At 44.4% G+C, this 27,187-nt stretch overlaps 1 protein-coding gene and 1 long non-coding RNA gene across 2 annotated transcripts in view; both read right to left on the bottom strand.

The window, feature by feature from the left end:
• Positions 1-655: 655 nt before the first annotated feature.
• On the bottom strand, positions 656-12,834 carry LOC120037798. The gene is made up of 3 exons (XR_005474877.1): positions 12,649-12,834; positions 11,086-11,142; positions 656-727 (listed from the first exon to the last, which is right to left on the bottom strand). It is a non-coding gene; the product is annotated as an uncharacterized LOC120037798 (long non-coding RNA).
• A 1,808-nt stretch (positions 12,835-14,642) lies between these two features.
• LOC120037796 (low affinity immunoglobulin gamma Fc region receptor II-a-like) overlaps positions 14,643-27,187 on the bottom strand; it is a 28,988-nt gene continuing 16,443 nt past the window's right edge. The window contains exon 3 of the mRNA XM_038983769.1: positions 14,643-14,761. Within this exon, the coding sequence (XP_038839697.1) occupies positions 14,643-14,761 (119 nt within the window). The remainder of the gene's footprint in view (positions 14,762-27,187) is intronic.

The raw sequence follows: 27,187 nt of genomic DNA on the forward strand, positions 1-27,187 counted from the left end.
GTCGACCGCCGAACACCGCCCGAACAAGGAGAGGCACCAACTTCGGCGGAAGTCGTGACACCCAGTTTGTCAGAAGTTTACTTACACTCAATTAGTATATGTATATGTACATTGCCTTTAAATTGTTTAACTTGGATCAAACATTTCAGGTAGCCTTTCACAAGTTTCCCACAATAGGTTGGGTGAATTTTAGTTCGTTGGTGTCTGTCTCTCTGTCTGTCTGTCTGTCTGTCTGTCTGTCTGTCTGTCTGTCTGTCTGTCTGTCTGTCTGTCTGTCTGTCTGTCTGTCTGTCTGTCTGTCTGTCTGTCTGTCTGTCTGTCTGTCTGTCTGTCTGTCTGTCTGTCTGTCTGTCTGTCTGTCTGTCTGTCTGTCTGTCTGTCTGTCATCACTGCTGAGTAGACTGAGTCTGGAATGACCTTCTTACCTGTACTTCTGTCTGTCTTTCTTCACTGCTGAGTAGACAGGGTCTGGCACGACCTTCTGACCTGTTTCTCTGTCTGTCTTCACTGCTGACAAGACAGGGTCTGGAACAACCCTCTCTGAAAGAAACACATAAACAGGTCACAACTATTGTTAAAAACAAGGTAAAAACATATTATTTACTCCAGAAAGATGAAAGATTGTTGGTCTCTCCCTTCTTCCTACCTATCCTTCTGTTGTGTTGTCTCTTATCTGTGTGGTTGATGTCAGCATAGGTCACATCACCTGGACCTGATCCACCTGGAACTAAACACAGGAGAGAGGGAGGATCTTAAAACTTCTTGAGGGCAGGGGGCAGCTTTTTCACTTTCGGGAAAAATAGCATGCCAACATTCAACTGCTTGCTACTCATCCCCAGAATATAAGATATGCATATCATTAGTAGATTTGGATAGAAAACACTCTGAAGTTTCTAAAACTGTTTGAATCATGTCTGTGAGAATAACAGAACTTATGTAGCAGGCAAAACCCTGAGGACAAACCATTCAGAATTTGTATTTTTTTGATGTCACTGTCTTTTCAATTAGGTTTTTTAGAGACACCAGATTTCTAATGGACTTGCTTGCAGTTCCTACCGCTTCCACTGGATGTCACCAGTCCTTGGAAATCGGTTGAGGTTATTCCTTTGTGTACTGAAGTAGGGCTATCGTAAATGAGGGTCACATGAAGTACATCTTTGAGAGTCACGTTATGAAAAAAGTTGCGTCAGTTTGGTTTCGTTTTGTATTGAACACAGATCATCCCGTCTTCAAATAGATCGATTATTAACTTTTAAAAATACCTAACGTTGTATGACAAAAGTAGTTCGAAATGTTTTGGTAAATTTACATGTAACTTTTGATATATTTTGTGGTGACTTGGCGAAAGTTGGAAGCTGTGTTTTTCTGGATGAAACGGTCCAAATAAATTGACATTTTGGATATATATCGACGGAATTAATCGAACAAAAGGACAATATTTGATGTTTATGGGACATATTGGAGTGCCAACAAAATAATTTCGTCAAAGGTAAGGCATCATTTATATTTTATTTCTGCGTTTTGTGTCGTGCTTGCAGTGTTGAAATATGCTACTCTGTTTGTTTACTGATGTGCTATCATCAGATAATAGCATCTTATGCTTTTGCCGAAAAGCTTTTTTGAAATCTGACATGTTGGCTGGATTCACAGCGAGTGTAGCTTTAATTTGATATCTTACATGTGTGATTTAATGAAAGTTAGATTTTTATATAATGTTATTTAAATATGGCTCGCTGTATTTTCCCTGGCTATTGGCCGGTGGGACGTTTGCATCCCACCTGCCCCAGAGAAGTTAACACAGACTGGACCAAATCTACCTGGAACTAAACACAGGAGAGAGAGAGGATATTAACACAGACTGGACCAAATCTACCTGGAACTAAACACAGGAGAGAGAGAGGATATTAACACAGACTGGACCAGATCTACCTGGAACTAAACACAGGAGAGAGAGAGGATATTAACACAGACTGGACCAGATCCACCTGGAACTAAACACAGGAGAGAGAGAGGATATTAACACAGATTGGACCAGATCCACCTGGAACTAAACACAGGAGAGAGAGAGGATATTAACACAGACTGGACCAGATCCACCTGGAACTAAACACAGGAGAGAGAGAGGATATTAACACAGATTGGACCAGATCCACCTGGAACTAAACACAGGAGAGAGAGAGGATATTAACACAGACTGGACCAGATCCACCTGGAACTAAACACAGGAGAGAGAGAGGATATTAACACAGACTGGACCAGATCCACCTGGAACTAAACACAAGAGAGAGAGAGGATATTAACACAGACTGGACCAGATCCACCTGGAACTAAACACAGGAGAGAGAGAGGATATTAACACAGACTGGACCAGATCCACCTGGAACTAAACACAGGAGAGAGAGAGGATATTAACACAGACTGGACCAGATCCACCGGGAACTAAACACAGGAGAGAGAGAGGATATTAACACAGACTGGACCAGATCCACCTGGAACTAAACACAGGAGAGAGAGAGGATAATAACACAGACTGGACCAGATCCACCTGGAACTAAACACAGGAGAGAGAGAGGATATTAACACAGACTGGACCAGATCCACCTGGAACTAAACACAGGAGAGAGAGAGGATATTAACACAGACTGGACCAGATCCACCTGGAACTAAACACAGGAGAGAGAGAGGATATTAACACAGACTGGACCAGATCCACCTGGAACTAAACACAGGAGAGAGAGAGGATATTAACCTCTTGACTCTAGTGGTCAGATTATTATTTTATTTTTTAAATAACGGACTATTTCTCAGGTCCAGATCGTAGAATATGCATATAATTTACAGATTAGGATAGAAAACACTCCAAAGTTTCCAATACTGTGAAAATATTGTCTGTGAGTATAACAAAACCAATTCCAATGGCTTCCTCAGGCTGTGACCAGGCTTTAGACATAGTTTCAGGCTTTTATTTTGAATAATTTTTTTACACTGCTGCTACTCCCTGTTAATTATCTATAGTCACTTCACCCCAGATTACCTCAAGTAGCCTGTAGCTTTTTTACACTGCTGCTACTCCCTGTTTATTATCTATAGTCACTTCACCCCAGATTACCTCAAGTAGCCTGTAGCCTTTTACACTGCTGCTACTCCCTGTTTATTATCTATAGTCACTTCACCCCAGATTACCTCAAGTAGCCTGTAGCCTTTTTAAACTGCTGCTACTCCTTGTTAATTATCTATAGTCGCTTAGCCTTGCACACTGACTCGGTTGCCGACTGTATATAACCACCTTATTGCTATTCTTTTTGTGTTACTTTTTATTATTACTATGTATTTTAGCTGGTAAATTTAGTCTTAACTCTTCTTGAACTGCACCGTTGGTTAAGGGCTTGAAAGCATTTCACAGAAAGGTAATGAACTGGCTGGTAATACCTGTTGTATGAGGCGCAAGTGAAGAATAAAGTTTGATTTGAGATCTAAACACTTAAACGACCTGCTTTAATCAGTCATAATACATGAGCTGTATGTTGGAGTGTTATACAGTATTACAGTACCTGTGGTGTTATAGTGTTATACAGTATTACAGTACCTGTGGTGTTATAGTGTTATACAGTATTACAGTACCTGTGGTGTTATAGTGTTATACAGTACTACAGTACCTGTGGTGTTATACAGTATTACAGTACCTGTGGTGTTATAGTGTTATACAGTATTACAGTACCTGTGGTGTTATAGTGTTATACAGTATTACAGTACCTGTGGTGTTATAGTGTTGTACAGTATTACAGTACCTGTGGTGTTATAGTGTTATACAGTATTACAGTACCTGTGGTGTTATAGTGTTATACAGTATTACAGTACCTGTGGTGTTATAGTGTTATACAGTAGTACAGTACCTGTGGTGTTATAGTGTTATACAGTATTACAGTACCTGTGGTGTTATAGTGTTATAGAGTATTACAGTACCTGTGGTGTTATAGTGTTATACAGTATTACAGTACCTGTGGTGTTATAGTGTTATACAGTACTACAGTACCTGTGGTGTTATAGTGTTATACAGTATTACAGTCCCTGTGGTGTTATAGTGTTGTACAGTATTACAGTACCTGTGGTGTTATAGTGTTATACAGTATTACAGTACCTGTGGTGTTGTAGTGTTATACAGTATTACAGTACCTGTGGTGTTATAGTGTTATACAGAATTACAGTACCTGTGGTGTTATAGTGTTATACAGTATTACAGTACCTGTGGTGTTATAGTGTTATACAGTATTACAGTACCTGTGGTGTCATAGTGTTGTACAGTATTACAGGACCTATGGTGTTGTAGTGTTATACAGTATTACAGTACCTGTGGTGTTATGGTATTATACAGTATTACAGTACCTGTGGTGTTATAGTGTTATACAGTATTACAGTACCTGTGGTGTTATACAGTATTACAGTACCTGTGGTGTTATAGTGTTATACAGTATTACAGTACCTGTGGTGTTATAGTGTTATACAGTATTACAGTACCTGTGGTGTTATAGTGTTATACAGTATTACAGTACCGGTGGTGTTATAGTGTTATACAGTATTACAGTACCTGTGGTGTTATAGTGTTATACAGTATTGCAGTACCTGTGGTGTTATAGTGTTATACAGTATTACAGTACCTGTGGTGTTATAGTGTTATACAGTATTACAGTACCTGTGGTGTTATAGTGTTATACAGTATTACAGTACCTGTGGTGTTATACAGTATTACAGTACCTGTGGTGTTATAGTGTTATACAGTATTACAGTACCTGTGGTGTTTTAGTGTTATACAGTATTACAGTACCTGTGGTGTTATAGTGTTATACAGTATTACAGTACCTGTGGTGTTATAGTGTTATACAGTATTACAGTACCTGTGGTGTTATAGTGTTATACAGTATTACAGTACCTGTGGTGTTATAGTGTTATACAGTATTACAGTACCTGTGGTGTTATACAGTATTACAGTACCTGTGGTGTTATAGTGTTGTACAGTATTACAGTACCTGTGGTGTTTTAGTGTTATACAGTATTACAGTACCTGTGGTGTTATAGTACTCCTACCTAGTCAACACTGCTAGCTAACACTGCTAGCTAGCCTACTTCTACCGAATAGCAGCACTGTAGAAACTCACATTACAACTTACATTACAACGGAACGACTTGATTAGCGTAGTGTTAGCTGGCTACATAGTTGTCTTTGCTGTCCTTGTATCCAAGATAATTGTGTAGTTTTGAGAAATTGTCGAGGTTACCTAGCCAGCTACACTTTCAAACAAAGTCAACAACGCAGCCACTGCTAGCCAGCCTACTTCACCGCCAGCAGTACTATATCATTTTAGTCAATAAGATTTTATTTTATTTTTTGCAACGTAAGCTTAACTTTCTGAACATTCGAGACGTGTAGTCCACTTGTCATTCTAATCTCCTTTGCATTAGCGTAGCCTCTTCTGTAGCCTGTCAACTATGTGTCTGTCTATCCCTCTTCTCTCCTCTCTGCACAGACCATACAAACGCTTCACACCGCGTGGCCGCTGCTACTCTAACCTGGTGGTTCCAGCGCGCACGACCCACGTGGAGTTCCAGGTCTCCGGCAGCCTCTGGAACTGCCGATCTGCGGCCAACAAGGCAGAGTTCATCTCAGCCTACGCGTCCCTCCAGTCCCTCGACTTCTTGGCACTGACGGAAACATGGATTACCACTGATAACACTGCTACTCCTACTGCTCTCTCCTCGTCTGCCCACGTGTTCTCGCACACCCCGAGAGCTTCTGGTCAGCGGGGCGGTGGCACTGGGATCCTCATCTCTCCCAAGTGGACATTCTCTCTTCCTCCCCTGACCCATCTGTCTATCGCCTCCTTTGAATTCCATGCTGTCACAGTTACCAGCCCTTTCAAGCTTAACATCCTTATCATTTATCGCCCTCCAGGTTCCCTTGGAGAGTTCATCAATGAGCTTGACGCCCTGATAAGTTCCTTTCCTGAGGATGGCTCACCTCTCACAGTTCTGGGTGACTTTAACCTCCCCACGTCTACCTTTGACTCATTCCTCTCTGCCTCCTTCTTTCCACTCCTCTCCTCTTTTGACCTCACCCTCTCACCTTCCCCCCCCTACTCACAAGGCAGGCAATACGCTTGACCTCATCTTTACTAGATGCTGTTCTTCCACTAATCTCATTGCAACTCCCCTCCAAGTCTCCGACCACTACCTTGTATCCTTTTCCCTCTCGCTCTCATCCAACACTTCCCACACTGCCCCTACTCGGATGGTATCGCGCCGTCCCAACCTTCGCTCTCTCTCCCCCGCTACTCTCTCCTCTTCCATCCTATCATCTCTTCCCTCTGCTCAAACCTTCTCCAACCTATCTCCTGATTCTGCCTCCTCAACCCTCCTCTCCTCCCTTTCTGCATCCTTTGACTCTCTATGTCCCCTATCCTCCAGGCCGGCTCGGTCCTCCCCTCCTGCTCCGTGGCTCGACGACTCACTGCGAGCTCACAGAACAGGGCTCCGGGCAGCCGAGCGGAAATGGAGGAAAACTCGCCTCCCTGCGGACCTGGCATCCTTTCACTCCCTCCTCTCTACACTCTCCTCTTCTGTCTCTGCTGCTAAAGCCACTTTCTACCACTCTAAATTCCAAGCATCTGCCTCTAACCCTAGGAAGCTCTTTGCCACCTTCTCCTCCCTCCTGAATCCTCCTCCCCCTCCTCCCCCCTCCTCCCTCTCTGCGGATGACTTCGTCAACCATTTTGAAAAGAAGGTCGACGACATCCGATCCTCGTTTGCTAAGTCAAACGACACCGCTGGTTCTGCTCACACTGCCCTACCCTGTGCTTTGACCTCTTTCTCCCCTCTCTCTCCAGATGAAATCTCGCGTCTTGTGACGGCCGCCGCCCAACAACCTGCCCGCTTGACCCTATCCCCTCCTCTCTTCTCCAGACCATTTCCGGAGACCTTCTCCCTTACCTCACCTCGCTCATCAACTCATCCTTGACCGCTGGCTACGTCCCTTCCGTCTTCAAGAGAGCGAGAGTTGCACCCCTTCTGAAAAAACCTACACTCGATCCCTCCGATGTCAACAACTACAGACCAGTATCCCTTCTTTCTTTTCTCTCCAAAACTCTTGAACGTGCCGTCCTTGGCCAGCTCTCCTGCTATCTCTCTCAGAATGACCTTCTTGATCCAAATCAGTCAGGTTTCAAGACTAGTCATTCAACTGAGACTGCTCTTCTCTGTGTCACGGAGGCGCTCCGCACTGCTAAAGCTAACTCTCTCTCCTCTGCTCTCATCCTTCTAGACCTATCGGCTGCCTTTGATACTGTGAACCATCAGATCCTCCTCTCCACCCTCTCCGAGCTGGGCATCTCCGGCGCGGCCCACGCTTGGATTGCGTCCTACCTGACAGGTCGCTCCTACCAGGTGGCGTGGCGAGAATCTGTCTCCGCACCACGTGCTCTCACCACTGGTGTCCCCCAGGGCTCTGTTCTAGGCCCTCTCCTATTCTCGCTATACACCAAGTCACTTGGCTCTGTCATATCCTCACATGGTCTCTCCTATCATTGCTATGCAGACGACACACAATTAATCTTCTCCTTTCCCCCCTCTGATAACCAGGTGGCGAATCGCATCTCTGCATGTCTGGCAGACATATCAGTGTGGATGACGGATCACCACCTCAAGCTGAACCTCGGCAAGACGGAGCTGCTCTTCCTCCCGGGGAAGGACTGCCCGTTCCATGATCTCGCCATCACGGTTGACAACTCCATTGTGTCCTCCTCCCAGAGTGCTAAGAACCTTGGCGTGATCCTGGACAACACCCTGTCGTTCTCAACTCACATCAAGGCGGTGACCCGTTCCTGTAGGTTCATGCTCTACAACATTCGCAGAGTACGACCCTGCCTCACACAGGAAGCGGCGCAGGTCCTAATCGAGGCACTTGTCATCTCCCGTCTGGATTACTGCAACTCGCTGTTGGCTGGGCTCCCTGCCTGTGCTATTAAACCCCTACAACTCATCCAGAACGCCGCAGCCCGTCTGGTGTTCAACCTTCCCAAGTTCTCTCACGTCACCCCGCTCCTCCGCTCTCTCCACTGGCTTCCAGTTGAAGCTCGCATCCGCTACAAGACCATGGTGCTTGCCTACGGAGCTGTGAGGGGAACGGCACCTCCGTACCTTCAGGCTCTGATCAGGCCCTACACCCAAACAAGGGCACTGCGTTCATCCACCTCTGGACTGCTCGCCTCCCTACCTCTGAGGAAGTACAGTTCCCGCTCAGCCCAGTCAAAACTGTTCGCTGCTCTGGCACCCCAATGGTGGAACAAACTCCCTCACGACGCCAGGTCAGCGGAGTCAATCACCACCTTCCGGAGACACCTGAAACCCCACCTCTTTAAGGAATACCTAGGATAGGATAAAGTAATCCTTCTAACCCCCCCCCCCCCCCCCCCTTAAAAGAGTTAGATGCACTATTGTAAAGTGGTTGTTCCACTGGATATCATAAGGTGAATGCACCAATTTGTAAGTCGCTCTGGATAAGAGCGTCTGCTAAATGACTTAAATGTAAATGTAAATGTAATGTAATGGTGTTATAATGTTATACAGTATTACAGTACCTGTGGTGTTATAGTGTTATACAGTACTACACTACCTGTGGTGTTATAGTGTTATACAGTATTACAGTACCTGTGGTGTTATAGTGTTATACAGTATTACAGTACCTGTGGTGTTATAGTGTTATACAGCATTACAGTACCTGTGGTGTTATAGTGTTATACAGTATTACAGTACCTGTGGTGTTATAGTGTTATACAGTATTACAGTACCTGTGGTGTTACACTGCTATACAGTATTATTGTACCTGTGGTGGTATAGTGTTATACAGTATTACAGTACCTGTGGTGTTATAGTGTTATACAGTATTACAGTACCTGTGGTGTTATAGTGTTATACAGTATTACAGTACCTGTGGTGTTATAGTGTTAAACAGTATTACAGTACCTGTGGTGTTATAGTGTTATACAGTATTACAGTACCTGTGGTGTTATACAGTATTACAGTACCTGTGGTGTTATAATGTTATACAGTATTACAGTACCTGTGGTGTTATAGTATTATACAGTACTACAGTACCTGTGGTGTTATAGTGTTATACAGTATTACAGTACCTGTGGTGTTGTAGTGTTATACAGTATTACAGTACCTGTGGTGTTTTAGTGTTATACAGGATTACAGTACCTGTGGTGTTATAGTGTTATACAGTATTACAGTACCTGTGGTGTTATAGTGTTATACAGTATTACAGTACCTGTGGTGTTATAGTGGTATACAGTATTACAGTACCTGTGGTGTTATAGTGTTATACAGTATTACAGTACCTGTGGTGTTATAGTGTTATACAGTATTACAGTACCTGTGGTGTTATAGTGTTATACAGTATTACAGTACCTGTGGTGTTAGTGTTATGCAGTATTACAGTACCTGTGGTGCTATAGTGTTATACAGTATTACAGTACCTGTGGTGTTATAGTGTTATACAGTATTACAGTACCTGTGGTGTTATAGTGTTATACAGTATTACAGTACCTGTGGTGTTAGAGTGTTATACAGTATTACAGTACCTGTGGTGTTATAGTGTTATACAGTATTACAGTACCTGTGGTGTTATAGTGTTATACAGTATTACAGTACCTGTGGTGTTATAGTGTTATACAGTATTACAGTACCTGTGGTGTTATAGTGTTATACAGTATTACAGTACCTGTGGTGTTATAGTGTTATACAGTATTACAGTACCTGTGGTGTTATAGTGTTATACAGTATTAGAGTACCTGTGGTATTTGAGTGTTATACAGTATTACAGTACCTGTAGTGTTATACAGTATTACAGTACCTGTGGTGTTATAGTGTTATACAGTATTACAGTACCTGTGGTGTTATAGTGTTATACAGTATTACAGTACCTGTGGTGTTATAGTGTTATACAGTATTACAGTACCTGTGGTGTTATAGTGTTATACAGTATTACAGTACCTGTGGTGTTATAGTGTTATACAGTATTACAGTACCTGTGGTGTTATAGTGTTATACAGTATTACAGTACCTGTGGTGTTATAGTGTTATACTGTATTACAGTACCTGTGGTGTTATAGTGTTATACAGTATTACAGTACCTGTGGTGTTATAGTGTTATACAGTACTACACTACCTGTGGTGTTATAGTGTTATACAGTATTACAGTACCTGTGGTGTTATAGTGTTATACAGTATTACAGTACCTGTGGTGGTATAGTGTTATACAGTACTACAGTACTTGTGGTGTTATAGTGTTATACAGTATTACAGTACCTGTGGTGTTATAGTGTTATACAGGATTACAGTACCTGTGGTGTTATAGTGTTATAAAGTATTACAGGCCCTGTGTGTTATAGTATTATACAGTATTACAGTACCTGTGATGTTATAGTGTTATACAGTATTACAGTACCTGTGGTGTTATAGTGTTATACAGTACTACAGTACCTGTGGTGTTATAGTGTTATACAGTATTACAGTACCTGTGGTGTTATAGTGTTATACAGTATTACAGTACCTGTGGTGTTATAGTGTTATACAGTATTACAGTACCTGTGGTGTTGGAGTGTTATACAGTATTACAGTACCTGTGGTGTTATAGTGTTATACAGTATTACAGTACCTGTGGTATTGGAGTGTTATACAGTATTACAGTATTACAGTACCTGTGGTGTTATAGTGTTAAACAGTATTACAGTACCTGTGGTGTTATAGTGTTATACAGTATTACAGTACCTGTGGTGTTATAGTGTTATACAGTACCTGTGGTGTTATAGTGTTATACAGTACCTGTGGTGTTATAGTGTTATACAGTATTCCAGTACCTGTGGTGTTATAGTGTTATACAGTATTACAGTACCTGTGGTGTTGGAGTGTTATACAGTATTACAGTACCTGTGGTGTTATAGTGTTATACAGTTTTACAGTACCTGTGGTGTTATAGTGGTATACAGTATTACAGTACCTGTGGTGTTATAGTGGTATACAGTATTACAGTACCTGTGGTGTTGGAGGTCTTCACTGCAGAGTAGACTGGATCAGCTCCTGGAGACTTCTCTGGAGGAGACGAGACAACGGGTTAAAGACATAAAGACATTGTACTGTGTGTGTGTGTTTGTTGGATGTGTGTGATTTTATGTTTGTTTGTGTGTGGACATGTTTATCTATAATTGAAGACCAGATGTCCCCACAAGAATTGTAAACAAACACAAATTTGACCAAATAGGGACATTTTGTTGGTTCCCCCAAGGTCAAAAGCTATTTATATGCGGTGTAGGGTTTTGGTTAGAATTAGTGTTTGGGTTAGGAGCTAGAGTTAGTTTTAGGGTTAGGGTTAGGAGCTAGTGTTAGTTTTAGGGTTAGGGTTAGGAGCTAGTGTTAGTTTTAGGGTTAGGGTTAGGAGCTAGTGTTAGTTTTAGGGTTAGGGTTAGGAGCTAGTGTTAGTTTTAGGGTTAGGGTTAGGAGCTAGTGTTAGTTTTAGGGTTAGGGTTAGGTTCTTCTTCAGGCTTGGGTCTATTTTTCTCAATTTCCGCCACGTCAGGTGCCCAAAGTAAACTGCCTGTTGCTCAGGCCCTGAAGCCAGGTACCATTGGAAAGAAAACACTCTGAAGTCTGTAGAAAAGTTACAAATATTGTGTGAGACTATAACACAATAGATATGGTAGTAGAAAATCCAATGCAATTCCTATGGCTTCCACTGGGTGTCAGTAGTCTTTGTTCAAGGTTTCAGGCTTTTCCTTCCAAAACGAGGAAGAAAAATGAGTTTTAGTACAAGGACATAGACTTGGAAATTCGTGTGCGACGAAGAGGACACGCACCTGCTGATATCGTTTTCCTATTGAACTTCTTTCTGTATCAAATATTATAGTTTAATTACATTTTAGGGTATCTAAATATAAACTTATTTTGACTAGTTTTAACAAAGTTTAACGGTAGCTTTTTGGATTCCTTTCTCTGCACGTTGAACGAGTGGATTACTCAAATCGATGGCGCTTTTTGGGATATTAAAAAAGATTTTATCTAACAAAACGACACTACATTTTGTAGCTGGGACCCTTTGGATAACAAATCAGAAGAAGATTTTCAAAAAGTAAGTGAATATTTAATCACTATTTGTGAATTTATGAAACCTGTGCCGGTGGAAAAATACTTTGATGTGGGGCGCCATCCTCAAACAATCACATGACATGCTTTCGCTGTAAAGCCTACTGTAAATTGGACAGTGCAGTTAGATTAACAAGAATTTAAGCTTTTAACTGATATAAGACACTTGAATGTACCTAAATGTTTAATATCCATAATTTTAATGATTATTTATTTGAATTGTGCGCCCTCCAGTTTCCCGGAAGTTGTCCCGCTAGCGGGGCGCCTAGCCTTATGAAGCTCTAGGGTTAGTTTTACGGTTAGGGTTTTGGGGTTAAGGTTAGGGCTAGGTTTTGGGGTTAAGGTTAGGGTTAGGTTTTGGGGTTAAGGTTAGGGTTAGGGAAAATACGATTTTGAATGGGACTGAATTTTGTGTCCCCACAAGGTTATTTGTACAAGAGTCTGTGTTTGTATGTGTACCTCTCCTTCTCCTGGGTTCTGGGTCCTGTATGATTCTAACGTCAGCATACGTAACATCTCTGGGTTCAGCTGCTCCATCTTTGTTCCTCTTGCAGAACAGGACCAGTAGAATGATCAGAGAGATGGAGAGAGCAGCCACCAACCCAGAGACAGACAGAGGGAGGAGGAGAGAGGAGGGAGAGGAGGATGAGGTAGAGCCCCCATCTTGAAAAACAACACAGTAAAAAGTTATAAACTGTGATCTGATTAATATTATTTATTTATTAATTTGTTCTTATGAGAGAATCACTGGAGAGCATCACTGAGGACAGGGGAGAATGACCATCTACTTCCAAACATTATTTGTCTTATTGGGGCGGCAGGTAGCCTAGTGGTTAGAGCGTTGGACTAGTAATAGATCAAATCAGTGAGCTGACAAGGTACAAATCTGTTGTTCTGAACAAGGCAGTTAACCCACTGTTCCTAGGCCGTCATTGAAAATAAGAATTTGTTCTTAACTGACTTGCCTAGTTAAATACCGGTAAAAAATATTTGAATAAACCTATTTTTCTCCCTTTGATTTGCTTTGGGGTCTGTGTTATTGAAGAATAACATCAACTGCTAACACTTCTAATGACCATGCAGGGATTATAAGAACACTAATTATTATGAATAAAAGTACTTGGGAGTGTTATTACTACCTCTGAGGGTTTAGATCTTGAAGTAGTCACCTCATACAAGTACTTGGGAGTATGGCTAGACGGTACACTGTCCTTCTCTCAGCACATATCAAAGCTGCAGTCTAGACTTGGTTCCCTCTATCGTAATCGCTCCTCTTTCACCCCAGCTGCCAAACTAACCCTGATTCAGATGACCATCCTACCCATGCTAGATTACAGAGACATAATTTATAGATCGGCAGGTGAGGGTGCTCTCGGGCGGCTAGATGTTCTTTACCATTCGGCCATCAGATTTGCCACCAATGCTCCTTATAGGACACATCACTGCACTCTATACTCCTCTGTAAATTGGTAATCTCTGTATACCCGTCACAAGACCCACTGGTTGATGCTTATGTAAACTTAGCAAAAAATCACAGCGAGATCTACTGTTTCTATGATATGATGAAAGACCAGCAAGATCAACTGTCTCTATTATATTATGACAGACCAGCTAGATCTACTGTCTCTATTATATTATGACAGACCAGCTAGACCTACTGTCTCTATTATATTATGACAGACCAGATAGATCTACTGTCTCTATTATATTATGACAGACAAGCTAGATCTACTGTCTCTATTATATTATGACAGACCAGCTAGATCTACTGTCTCTATTATATTATGACAGACAAGCTAGATCTACTGTCTCTATTGTATTATGACAGACCAGCTAGATCTACTGTCTCTATTATACTCCTCTGTAAACTGGTCATCTCTGTAGACCTGTGGTTGATGCTTATTTATAAAAATCCTCTTAGGCCTCACTCCCCCCTATCTGAGATATCTAATGCAGCCCTCATCCTCCACACAACACCCATTCTGCCAGTCACATCCTGTTAAAGGTCCCTAAAGCACACACATCCCTGGGTCGCTCCTCTTTTCAGTTCGCTGCAGCTAGCGACTGGAACGAGCTGCAAAAAACACTCAAACTGGACCGTTTCATTCAAAGACTCAATCATTCAAAGACTTCATTCAAAGACTCAATCATGGACACTCTTACTGACAGTTGTGGCTGCTTTGTGTGATTTATTGTACTCTACCTTCTTGACCTTTGTGCTGTTGTCTGTGCCCAATAATGTTTGTATCCATGTTATGTTGCTACCATGTTGCTGTTATGTTGTGTTGATACCATGCTGTGTTGTCATGTGTTGCTGCCTTGCTATGTTGTTGTCTTAGGTCTCTCTTTATGTAGTGCAGTGGTGTCTCTCTTGTTGTGATGTGTGTTTTGTCCTATTTATATTGTATTTATTTATTTATTTTAATCCCAGGCCTCCGTCCCCGCAGGAGGCCTTATGCTTTGTAGAAATCAGCTGTGAGGTTAGAGGGAGTTACCTGATATCTGCAGCGCAGAGTCACAGAATCTCCCTCAGTCACAGGAAGGGCAGGGCTCTCCAGGATCACAGCTCCATCTGTATATAATATATAAACATCATATATAAACAGGTCTCTCCAGGATCACAGCTCCAGCTGTATATAATATATAAACATCATATATAAACAGGTCTCTCCAGGATCACAGCTCCAGCTGTATATAATATATAAACATCATATATAAACAGGTCTCTCCAGGATCACAGCTCCATCTGTATATAATATATAAACATCATATATAAACAGGTCTCTCCAGGATCACAGCTCCAGCTGTATATAATATATAAACATCATATATAAACAGGTCTCTCCAGGATCACAGCTCCAGCTGTATATAATATATAAACATCATATATAAACAGGTCTCTCCAGGATCACAGCTCCAGCTGTATATAATATATAAACATCATATATAAACAGGTCTCTCCAGGATCACAGCTCCAGCTGTATATAATATATAAACATCAAAGGTTTGGATGCACCGACTCAGTTTGGACTCATTCAAGGGTTTTTCTTTATTTTTACTATTTTCTATATTGTAAAATAATAGTGAAGACATCAAAACTATGAAATAACACATATGGAATCATGTAGTAACCAAAAAAGTGTTAAACAAATCAAAATATATTTTTCAAATTAGCCACCCTTTGCCTTGATGACAGCTTTGCACACTCTTGGCATTCTCTCAACCAGCTTCACCTGGAATGCTTTTCCAACAGTCTTTTTAATTTATAAATTTTATTTAACCTTCATTTAACTAGGCAAGTCAGTTATGAACAAATTCTTATTTACAATGATGGTCTACCCCGGCCAAACCCGGACGATGCTGGGCCAATTGTGCGCCGCCCTAAGGTACTGCCAATGACGGCCGGATGTGATACAGCCACTCAGGAACCCTGACACAAACAAGGAGTTCCCACATATGCTGAGCACTTTTTGCCTGCTTTTCCTTCACTCTGCGGTCCAACTCATCCCAAACCATCTCAATTGGGTTTAGGTTGGGTGATTGTGGAGGCCAGGCCAGGTCATCTGATGCAGCATTCCATCACTCTCCTTCTTGGTCAAATACCCCTTACACAGCCTGGAGGTGTGTTTTGGGTCATTGTCCTGTTGAAAAACAAATGATAGTCCCACTAAGCACAAACTAGATGGGATGGCAAATTGCTGCAGAATTCTGTGGTAGCCATGCTGGTTAAGTGTGCCTTAAATTCTAAATAAATCACTGACAGTGTCACCAGCAAAGCACCCCAACACCATCACACCTCCGCCTCCATGCTTCACGGTGGGAACCACACATGCAGAGATAATCCATTCACCTACTCTGCGTCTCACAAAGACATGGCGGTTGGAACCAACAATATCAAATTTGGACTCGTCAAACCAAAGGATAGACTTTCACTGGTCTAATGTCCATTGCTCGTGTTACTTGGCCCAAGCAAGTATTTTCTTCTTATTTGTGTCCTTTAGTAGTGGTTTCTTTACAGCAATTTGACCATGAAGGCCTGATTCACGCAGTCTCCTCTGAACAGTTGATGTTGAGATGTGTCTGTTCCTTGTGTCGTTTCATTTTGCTTATTTGAGCTGTTCTTGCCATAACTTCTGAGGTTCCGTTAACGGGACCGATAGGACAACAGCCAGTTCAAAAAGGCTTTACAGCGAAAGCACCACAAACGATTATGTTAGGTCAGAGCCAAGTCACCGAAAAACACAGCCATTTTTCCAGCCAAAAATCAGAAATAGAGATAGAATTAATCACTAACCTTTGATGATCTTCATCAGATGACACTCATAGGACTTCATGTTACACAATTCATGTATGTTTTGTCCGATAAAGTTCATATTTATATCCAAAAATCCAAAAATCTGTTTACATTGGCGCGTTACGTTCAGTAATGTTTTGCTTCCAAAACATCCAGTGATTTTGCAGAGAGCCACATCAATTTACAGAAATACTCACCATAAACGTTGATGAAAATACAAGTGTTATACATGGAATTAAAGATATACTTCTCCTTAATGCAACCGCTGTGTCAGATTTCAAAAAAGCTTTACAGAAAAAGCTAAGCAATAATCTGAGTACGGCGCTCAGAGCCCAAACAAGCCAAAAAGATATCCGCCATATTGTGCAGTCAACAGAAGTCAGAAATAACATAATAAACATTCACTTACCTTTGATGATCTTCATCAGAATTCACTCCCAGGAATCCCAGTTCAACAATAAATGTTTGTTTTGTTCGATAATGTCCATCATTTATGTCCAAATAGCTCCTTTTGTTAGCGCGTTTGGTAAACAAATCCAAACTCACGAAGCACGTTCACTAGGAGCAGACGAATAGTCAAAAAGTTCCATTACAGTCTGTAGAAACATGTCAAACGAAGTATAGAATCAATCTTTAGGATGTTTTTAACATAAATCTTCAATAATGTTCCAACCGGAGAATTCCTTTGTCTTCAGAATTGCAATGTAACTCAAGCTAACTCTCACATGAATGTGCATGGTCAGCATATGGTCAGCTCATGGCAGACCTTACTCAATCCCCTCTCATTCGGCCCCCCTTCACAGCAGAAGCATCAAACAAGGTTCTACAGACTGGTGACATCTAGTGGAAGCCTTGGGAAGTGCAACATGACCAATATCCCACTGTGTCTTCATTAGGGAATGATTTGAAACACGACCAACCTCATATTTCCCACTTCCTGGTTGGATTTTTTCTCAGGTCTTTGCCTGCCATATGAGTTCTGTTATACTCACAGACATCATTCAAACAGTTTTAGAAATTTCAGAGTGTTTTCTATCCAACTATACTAATAATATGCATATATTTGCAGCTGGGACTGAGTAGCAGGCAGTTTACTCTGGGCACCTCTGGGCACCTTAGTAGTAGATGTACACCTGAGTAGCAGGCAGTAGCAGGCAGTTAACTCTGGGCACCTTATTCATCCAAGCTACTCAGTACTGCCCCCAGCCATAAGAAGATAATATGGACTTGGTCTTTTACCAAATAGGGCTATCTTCTGTATACCACCACTACCTTGTCACAACACAACTGATTGGCTCAAACTCATTAAGAAGGAAAGAAATTCCACAAATTAACTTTTAACAAGGCGCACCTGTTAATTGAAATGCATTCCAGGTGACTACCTTATGAAGGTGGTTGAGAGAATAGCAAGCGTGTGGAAAGCACTCATCAATGCGAAGGGTGGCTACTTTGAAGAATCTCAAATATAAAATATATTTTGATTTGTTTTACACTTCTTTGCTTACTACATGATTCCATATGTGTTATTTCATAGTTTTGACATCACAGCAGTATATAATATGTAAACATCAAATATAAACATTAGCTATCTGAAACCAGATGAACCACTAAACACTATAATGTTAGTAGATGGTGTTTGTGGACATACCATGTACTGTGATGTTGACAGCATTGCTGTGTTCTCCAGACCCAGACTCACACCAGTACACTCCACTGTCTGGTGGTATTAGTGACATGATGCATGAAGACCCTTGTTGTTTTCCCCAGTCAGTATTACACTCTGAAAGGATTCCTCTCGATGAGTTCCTCACCACTCTCCATCCAGCAGAGTTCACCTGAACCCCACAGCTCAGAGAGACAGACTCAAATTCAAAGAATTGAGATCTGTCAGGACTGACACTCAGAGATGCTGAAAGAGGGATCAGAGAGAGAGAGAGAGAGAGAGAGAGAGAGAGAGAGAGAGAGAGAGAGAGAGAGAGAGAGAGAGAGAGAGAGAGAGAGACAGAGACAGAGACAGAGACAGAGACAGAGAGAGAGACAGAGACAGAGAGAGGGATAGAGAGTGATAAAGGGATAGAGAGTGATAAAGGGACAGAGAGAGGGATAGAGAGTGATAAAGGGAGAGATGGAGAGAGAGAGAGGGATAGAGAGTGATAAAGGGACAGAGAGATAGAGACAGAGAGAGAGAGGGATAGAGAGTGATAAAGGGACAGAGAGAGAAAGACTGAGAGAGAGAGAGGGATAGAGAGTGATAAAGGGACAGAGAGAGAAAGACTGAGAGAGAGAGAGGGATAGAGAGTGATAAAGGGACAGAGAGAGAGAGAGTTGCATTGTCTAAAGTAAAGTATTAAATAAAGGCCCTCAAGAGCAGTAGAGACTGTATTGGAACAGAGATGCAGAAGGGTTGGTGCAGAGTAGGGTGTAATATTATACTGGCTACCATATTAAAACAATCTACTAACTTTCTCTACTTCTTACTAGACTCTATCATTAATATGCAGAAAAGATCCAGATCAGTAAAGTGGAGACCATTTCACCCTAGGAGAAACAACCCTCAAACACAACACCAGCTGTACTGACCTTGGTCTGACTAGAAGTTAATCTGTGCTTTTTGCCATAAAGTCTCTAACAGATAAAGTGCTCAGAGCATATTTTTCATTTAGAAAGACACTGTATAAATGTAACCCACCAACTAGATTTTTGATTATAATATTTGTCTACACTCAAATGTCCTATTTTTTTATTTTAACCTTTTTTAGCTAGGCAAGTCAGTTAAGAACACATTCTTATTTACAATGATGGCCTAGAAACAGAGAGTTAACTGCCTTGTTCAGGGGCAGAACAACAGAATATTACTTTGTCAGCTCAATGATTTGAACTAGCAACTTTTCGGTTACTGGCCCAACACTCTAACCACTAGGCTACCTGCTGGTTACTGGCCCAACACTCTAACCACTAGGCTACCTGCTGGTTACTGGCCCAACACTCTAACCACTAGGCTACCTGCTGGTTACTGGTCCAACACTCTAACCACTAGACTACCTGCTGGTTATTGGCCCAACACTCTAACTACTAGGCTCCCTGCTGGTTACTGGCCCAACACTCTAACCACTAGGCTACCTGCTGGTTACTGGCCCAACACTCTAACCACTAGGCTACCTGCTGGTTACTGGCCCAACACTCTAACCACTAGGCTACCTGCTGGTTACTGGTCCAACACTCTAACCACTAGACTACCTGCTGGTTATTGGCCCAACACTCTAACTACTAGGCTCCCTGCTGGTTACTGGCCCAACACTCTAACCACTAGGCTACCTGCTGGTTACTGGCCCAATGCTCTAACCACTAGGCTACCTGCTGGTTACTGGCCCAACACTCTAACCACTAGGCTACCTGCTGGTTACTGGCCCAACACTCTAACCACTAGGCTACCTGCTGGTTACTGGTCCAACACTCTAACCACTAGGCTACCTGCTGGTTACTGGCCCAACACTCTAACCACTAGGTAATCTGCTGGTTATTGGCCCAACACTCTAACCACTAGACTACCTGCTGGTTACTTGCCCAACACTCTAACCACTAGGTAACCTGCTGGTTATTGGCCCAACACTCTAACCACTAGGCTACCTGCTGGTTACTGGCCCAACACTCTAACCACTAGGCTACCTGCTGGTTACTGGCCCAACACTCTAATCACTAGGCTACCTGCTGGTTACTGGTCCAACGCTCTAACCACTAGGTAACCTGCTGGTTATTGGCCCAACACTCTAACCACTAGGCTACCTGCTGGTTACTGGCCCAACACTCTAACCACTAGGCTACCTGCTGGTTACTGGCCCAACACTCTAACCACTAGGCTACCTGCTGGTTACTGGTCCAACACTCTAACCACTAGGCTACCTGCTGGTTATTGGCCCAACACTCTAACCACTAGGCTACCTAATGGTTACTGGCCCAACACTCTAACCACTAGGCTACCTGCTGGTTATTGGCCCAACACTCTAACCACTAGGCTCCCTGCTGGTTACTGGCCCAACACTCTAACCACTAGGCTACCTCCCGGAGGAGATGGCGTAGTGGAGCAGCAACGTTTAGTTTATTTACTATTTAAAATATACATCATTGGATGAAAGCCCCATTTGGGACATTGCCCCTAGCACTCCAAATTGAGAAAAGAGCCAAAAAATTTGGACTCACCCTGTGATCCAGAATATTATCATCACAAGGCTTTCTTATACAACTGGCCCAATCCATAGAGAGACCCTTTAGATCAACTGGCCCAACCCAGAGAGACCCTTCAGATCAACTGGCCCAATCCATAGAGACCCTTCAGATCAACTGGCCCAACCCAGAGAGAGACCCTTCAGATCAACTGGCCCAACCCAGAGAGAGACCCTTCAGATCAACTGGCCCAACCCAGAGAGAGACCCTTCAGATCTACTGGCCCAACCCAGAGAGAGACCCTTCAGATCAACTGGCCCAACCCAGAGAGAGACCCTTCAGATCAACTGGCCCAACCCAGAGAGACCCTTCAGAGCAACTGGCCCAACCCAGAGAGAGACCCTTCAGATCAACTGGCCCAACCCAGAGAGACCCTTCAGAGCAACTGGCCCAACCCAGAGAGACCCTTCAGAGCAACTGGCCCAACCCAGAGAGACCCTTCAGACCAACTGGCCCAACCCAGAGAGAGACCCTTCAGATCAACTGGCCCAACCCAGAGAGAGACCCTTCAGATCAACTGGCCCAACCCAGAGAGAGACCCTTCAGATCAACTGGCCCAACCCAGAGAGAGACCCTTCAGATCAACTGGCCCAACCCAGAGAGAGACCCTTCAGATCAACTGGCCCAACAGAGAGAGACCCTTCAGAGCAACTGGCCCAACCCAGAGAGAGACCATTCAGATCAACTGGCCCAACCCAGAGAGACCCTTCAGATCAACTGGCCCAACCCAGAGAGACCCTTCAGAGCAGCTGGCCCAACCCAGAGAGAGACCCTTCAGATCAACTGGCCCAACCCAGAGAGAGACCCTTCAGAGCAACTGGCCCAACCAAGAGAGAGACCCTGCAGAGCAACTGGCCCAACCCAGAGAGAGACCCTTCAGATCAACTGGCCCAACCCAGAGAGACCCTTCAGAGCAACTGGCCCAACCCAGAGAGAGACCCTTCAGAGCAACTGGCCCAACCCAGAGAGAGACCCTTCAGATCAACTGGCCCAACCCAGAGAGAGACCCTTCAGATCAACTGGCCCAACCCAGAGAGACCCTTCAGATCAACTGGCCCAACCCAGAGAGAGACCGTTCAGATCAACTGGCCCAACCCAGAGAGAGACCCTTCAGATCAACTGGCCCAACCCAGAGAGAGACCATTCAGATCAACTGGCCCAACCCAGAGAGAGACCCTTCAGATCAACTGGCCCAACCCAGAGAGAGACCCTTCAGATCAACTGGCCCAACCCAGAGAGAGACCCTTCAGATCAACTGGCCCAACCCAGAGAGACCCTTCAGATCAACTGGCCCAACCCAGAGAGACCCTTCAGATCAACTGGCCCAACCCAGAGAGAGACCCTTCAGATCAACTGGCCCAACCCAGAGAGAGACCCTTCAGATCAACTGGCCCAACCCAGAGAGAGACCCTTCAGAACAACTGGCCCAACCCAGAGAGAGACCCTTCAGATCAACTGGCCCAACCCAGAGAGACCCTTCAGATCAACTGGCCCAACCCAGAGAGAGACCCTTCAGATCAACTGGCCCAACAGAGAGAGACCCTTCAGACCAACTGGCCCAACCCAGAGAGACCCTTTAGACCAACTGGCCCAACCCAGAGAGAGACCCTTCAGATCAACTGGCCCAACCCAGAGAGACCCTTCAGATCAACTGGCCCAACCCAGAGAGACCCTTCAGATCAACTGGCCCAACCCAGAGAGAGACCCTTCAGATCAACTGGCCCAACCCAGAGAGACCCTTCAGATCAACTGGCCCAACCCAGAGAGACCCTTCAGATCAACTGGCCCAACCCAGAGAGAGACCCTTCAGATCAACTGGCCCAACCCAGAGAGACCCTTCAGATCAACTGGCCCAACCCTGAGAGAGACCCTTCAGATCAACTGGCCCAACCCAGAGAGAGACCCTTCAGATCAACTGGCCCAACCCAGAGAGACCCTTCAGATCAACTGGCCCAACCCAGAGAGAGACCCTTCAGATCAACTGGCCCAACCCAGAGAGAGATCCTTCAGATCAACTGGCCCAACCCAGAGAGAGACCCTTTAGATCAACTGGCCCAACCCAGAGAGACCCTTCAGATCAACTGGCCCAATCCATAGAGACCCTTCAGATCAACTGGCCCAACCCAGAGAGACCCTTCAGATCAACTGGCCCAACCCAGAGAGAGACCCTTCAGATCAACTGGCCCAACCCAGAGAGAGACCCTTCAGATCAACTGGCCCAACCCAGAGAGAGACCCTTCAGATCAACTGGCCCAACCCAGAGAGAGATCCTTCAGATCAACTGGCCCAACCCAGAGAGAGACCCTTCAGATCAACTGGCCCAACCCAGAGAGAGACCCTTCAGATCAACTGGCCCAACCCAGAGAGAGACCCTTCAGATCAACTGGCCCAACCCAGAGAGAGACCCTTCAGATCAACTGGCCCAACCCAGAGAGAGAACCTTCAGATCAACTGGCCCAACCCAGAGAGACCCTTCAGATCAACTGGCCCAACCCAGAGAGAGACCCTTCAGATCAACTGGCCCAACCCAGAGAGAGACCCTTCAGATCAACTGGCCCAACCCAGAGAGAGACCCTTCAGATCAACTGGCCCAACCCAGAGAGAGGACCCTTCAGATCAACTGGCCCAACCCAGAGAGAGACCCTTCAGATCAACTGGCCCAACCCAGAGAGAGACCCTTCAGATCAACTGGCCCAACCCAGAGAGACCCTTCAGAGCAACTGGCCCAACCCAGAGAGAGACCCTTCAGAGCAACTGGCCCAACCCAGAGAGAGACCCTTCAGATCTACTGGCCCAACCCAGAGAGAGATCCTTCAGATCAACTGGCCCAACCCAGAGAGAGACCCTTCAGATCAACTGGCCCAACCCAGAGAGAAACCCTTCAGATCAACTGGCCCAACCCAGAGAGAGACCCTTCAGATCAACTGGCCCAACCCAGAGAGAGACCCTTCAGATCAACTGGCCCAACCCAGAGAGAGACCCTTCAGATCAACTGGCCCAACCCAGAGAGAGACCCTTCAGATCAACTGGCCCAACCCAGAGAGAGACCCTTCAGATCAACTGGCCCAACCCAGAGAGAGACCCTTCAGAACAACTGGCCCAACCCAGAGAGAGACCCTTCAGAGCAACTGGCCCAACCAAGAGAGAGACCCTGCAGAGCAACTGGCCCAACCCAGAGAGAGACCCTTCAGATCAACTGGCCCAACCCAGAGAGACCCTTCAGAGCAACTGGCCCAACCCAGAGAGAGACCCTTTAGATCAACTGGCCCAACCCAGAGAGAGAATCCTTCAGATCAACTGGCCCAACCCAGAGAGAGACCCTTCAGATCAACTGGCCCAACCCAGAGAGAGACCCTTCAGATCAACTGGCCCAACCCAGAGAGAGACCCTTCAGATCAACTGGCCCAACCCAGAGAGAGACCCTTCAGATCAACTGGCCCAACCCAGAGAGAGACCCTTCAGATCAACTGGCCCAACCCAGAGAGAGACCCTTCAGATCAACTGGCCCAACCCAGAGAGAGACCCTTCAGATCAACTGGCCCAACCCAGAGAGAGACCCTTCAGATCAACTGGCCCAACCCAGAGAGACCCTTCAGATCAACTGGCCCAACCCAGAGAGAGACCCTTCAGATCAACTGGCCCAACCCAGAGAGACCCTTCAGATCAACTGGCCCAACCCAGAGAGAGACCCTTCAGATCAACTGGCCCAACCCAGAGAGACCCTTCAGATCAACTGGCCCAACCCAGAGAGAGACCCTTCAGATCAACTGGCCCAACCCAGAGAGACCCTTCAGATCAACTGGCCCAACCCAGAGAGACCCTTCAGATCAACTGGCCCAACCCAGAGAAGGACCCTTCAGATCAACTGGCCCAACCCAGAGAGAGACCCTTCAGATCAACTGGCCCAACCCAGAGAGAGACCCTTCAGATCAACTGGCCCAACCCAGAGAGAGACCCTTCAGATCAACTGGCCCAACCCAGAGAGAGACCCTTCAGATCAACTGGCCCAACCCAGAGAGAGACCCTTCAGATCAACTGGCCCAACCCAGAGAGACCCTTCAGATCAACTGGCCCAACCCAGAGAGACCCTTCAGATCAACTGGCCCAACCCAGAGAGACCCTTCAGATCAACTGGCCCAACCCAGAGAGAGACCCTTCAGATCAACTGGCCCAACCCAGAGAGAGACCCTTCAGATCAACTGGCCCAACCCAGAGAGAGACCCTTCAGATCAACTGGCCCAACCCAGAGAGACCCTTCAGATCAACTGGCCCAACCCAGAGAGACCCTTCAGATCAACTGGCCCAACCCAGAGAGAGACCCTTCAGATCAACTGGCCCAACAGAGAGACCCTTCAGATCAACTGGCCCAACCCAGAGAGAGACCCTTCAGATCCGTATCTGTTGCTTTTATACATGTCTTACTACTCGAAAGTCGTCTAAATTCTCGCTCAAAAAACTCCTGTGGCTTATTTTTAAAAGTGGCATGTTTTGTTTCAAAATGTCTGCGTAAGAGTGAAGGTTTCATTGAGTTGTGAGATATAATTTTTGCACGTATAACACACTGTGGCTGAGGAAAGGCACTACTCCCAACTCAGTGTAGTTCTCATCATATTAGCGCCTCTTCGATGGTCCAACGTCCCTGTCTGTTGTTCGGTGCTTTACCGTGTAAGGGGGCAGTAGCTCTTCGGCTGCATCAGATTCACAACTGTCAGTGTCCATGCTAGCTGGGCTAACAACAAATGTAGAATTACTGATGCTAGCATTGGATGTGCTCGTGGAAGCAGAACAACTTGTGTCGTCGACAGGTGCAGGTGTAGTACTGCTGGTAGCAGTGACCATAACCTGGTAGCAGCAGTACCACCAGTAGAGCTGTTATGTGTCTCTATGGACACGGGACTTACTTTTTTAACCATTTATCCATTTATAGCAACTGGCTCAAAAGCACCAGATAATTCAATAATTAAACCACAAATAACTCAAGACTAACAAATAGAAATCTCTAACCAAAATACTTACACTAATTATTGGCTAAATGATATTCAGTTTAGTCACAAACTTCAATGTTATCAAATTCTAAATAGAGATATCAAATTAGCACGACACCTTGTCCAAATCAAAGAAATCAAACAAAGGAAGACTTTAACAATGTACAGACTCAGTGACCATAGCCTGGCCAGAGAGACAGACCAATGTACAGACTCAGTGACCATAGAGACAGACCAATGAACAGACAAAGTGACCATAGAGACAGACCAATGAACAGACTCAGTGACCATAGAGACAAACCAATGAACAGACTCAGTGACCATAGAGACAAACTAATGTACAGACTCAGTGACCATAGAGACAAACTAATGTACAGACTCAGTGCCCATAGAGACAGACCAATGTACAGACTCAGTGACCATAGAGACAGACCAATGTACAGACTCAGTGACCATAGAGACAGACCAATGTACAGACTCAGTGACCATAACCTGGTCATAGAGACAGACCAATGTACAGACTCAGTGACCATAGAGACAGACCAATGTACAGACTCAGTGACCATAGAGACAGACCAACGTACAGACTCAGTGACCATAGAGACAGACCAACGTACAGACTCAGTGACCATAGGGACAGACCAATGTACAGACTCAGTGACCATAGAGACAGACCAATGTACAGACTCAGTGACCATAGAGACAAACCAATGAACAGACTCAGTGACCATAGAGACAGACCAATGTACAGACTCAGTGACCATAGAGACAAAACAATGAACAGACTCAGTGACCATAGGGACAGACCAATGTACAGACTCAGTGACCATAAAGACAGACCAATGAACAGACTCAGCAACCATAACCGGGCCATAGAGACAGACCAATGTACAGACTCAGTGGCCATAGAGACAGACCAATGTACAGACTCAGTGACCATAGAGACAGACCAATGTACAGACCTCAGTGACCATAGAGACAAACCAATGAACAGACTCAGTGACCATAACCTGGTCATAGAGAAAGACCAATGTACAGACTCAGTGACCATAGAGACAAAACCAATGAACAGACTCAGTGACCATAGAGACAGACCAATGTACAGACTCGGTGACCATAAGGACAAACCAATGAACAGACTCAGTGACCATAACCTGGCATAGAGAAAGACCAATGTACAGACTCAGTGACCATAGAGACAGACCAATGTACAGACTCAGTGACCATAGAGACAGACCAATGAACAGACTCAGTGACCATAGAGACAAACCAATGAACAGACTCAGTGACCATAGGGACAGACCAATGTACAGACTCAGTGACCATAGAGACAGACCAATGTACAGACTCGGTGACCATGAGGACAAACCAATGAACAGACTCAGTGACCATAACCTGGTAATAGAGAAAGACCAATGTACAGACTCAGTGACATAGAGACAGACCAATGTACAGACTCAGTGACCATAGAGACAAACCAATGAACAGACTCAGTGAC

This window comes from Salvelinus namaycush, unplaced genomic scaffold (assembly GCF_016432855.1).
Source record: "Salvelinus namaycush isolate Seneca unplaced genomic scaffold, SaNama_1.0 Scaffold188, whole genome shotgun sequence".
Taxonomy (NCBI): domain Eukaryota; kingdom Metazoa; phylum Chordata; class Actinopteri; order Salmoniformes; family Salmonidae; genus Salvelinus; species Salvelinus namaycush.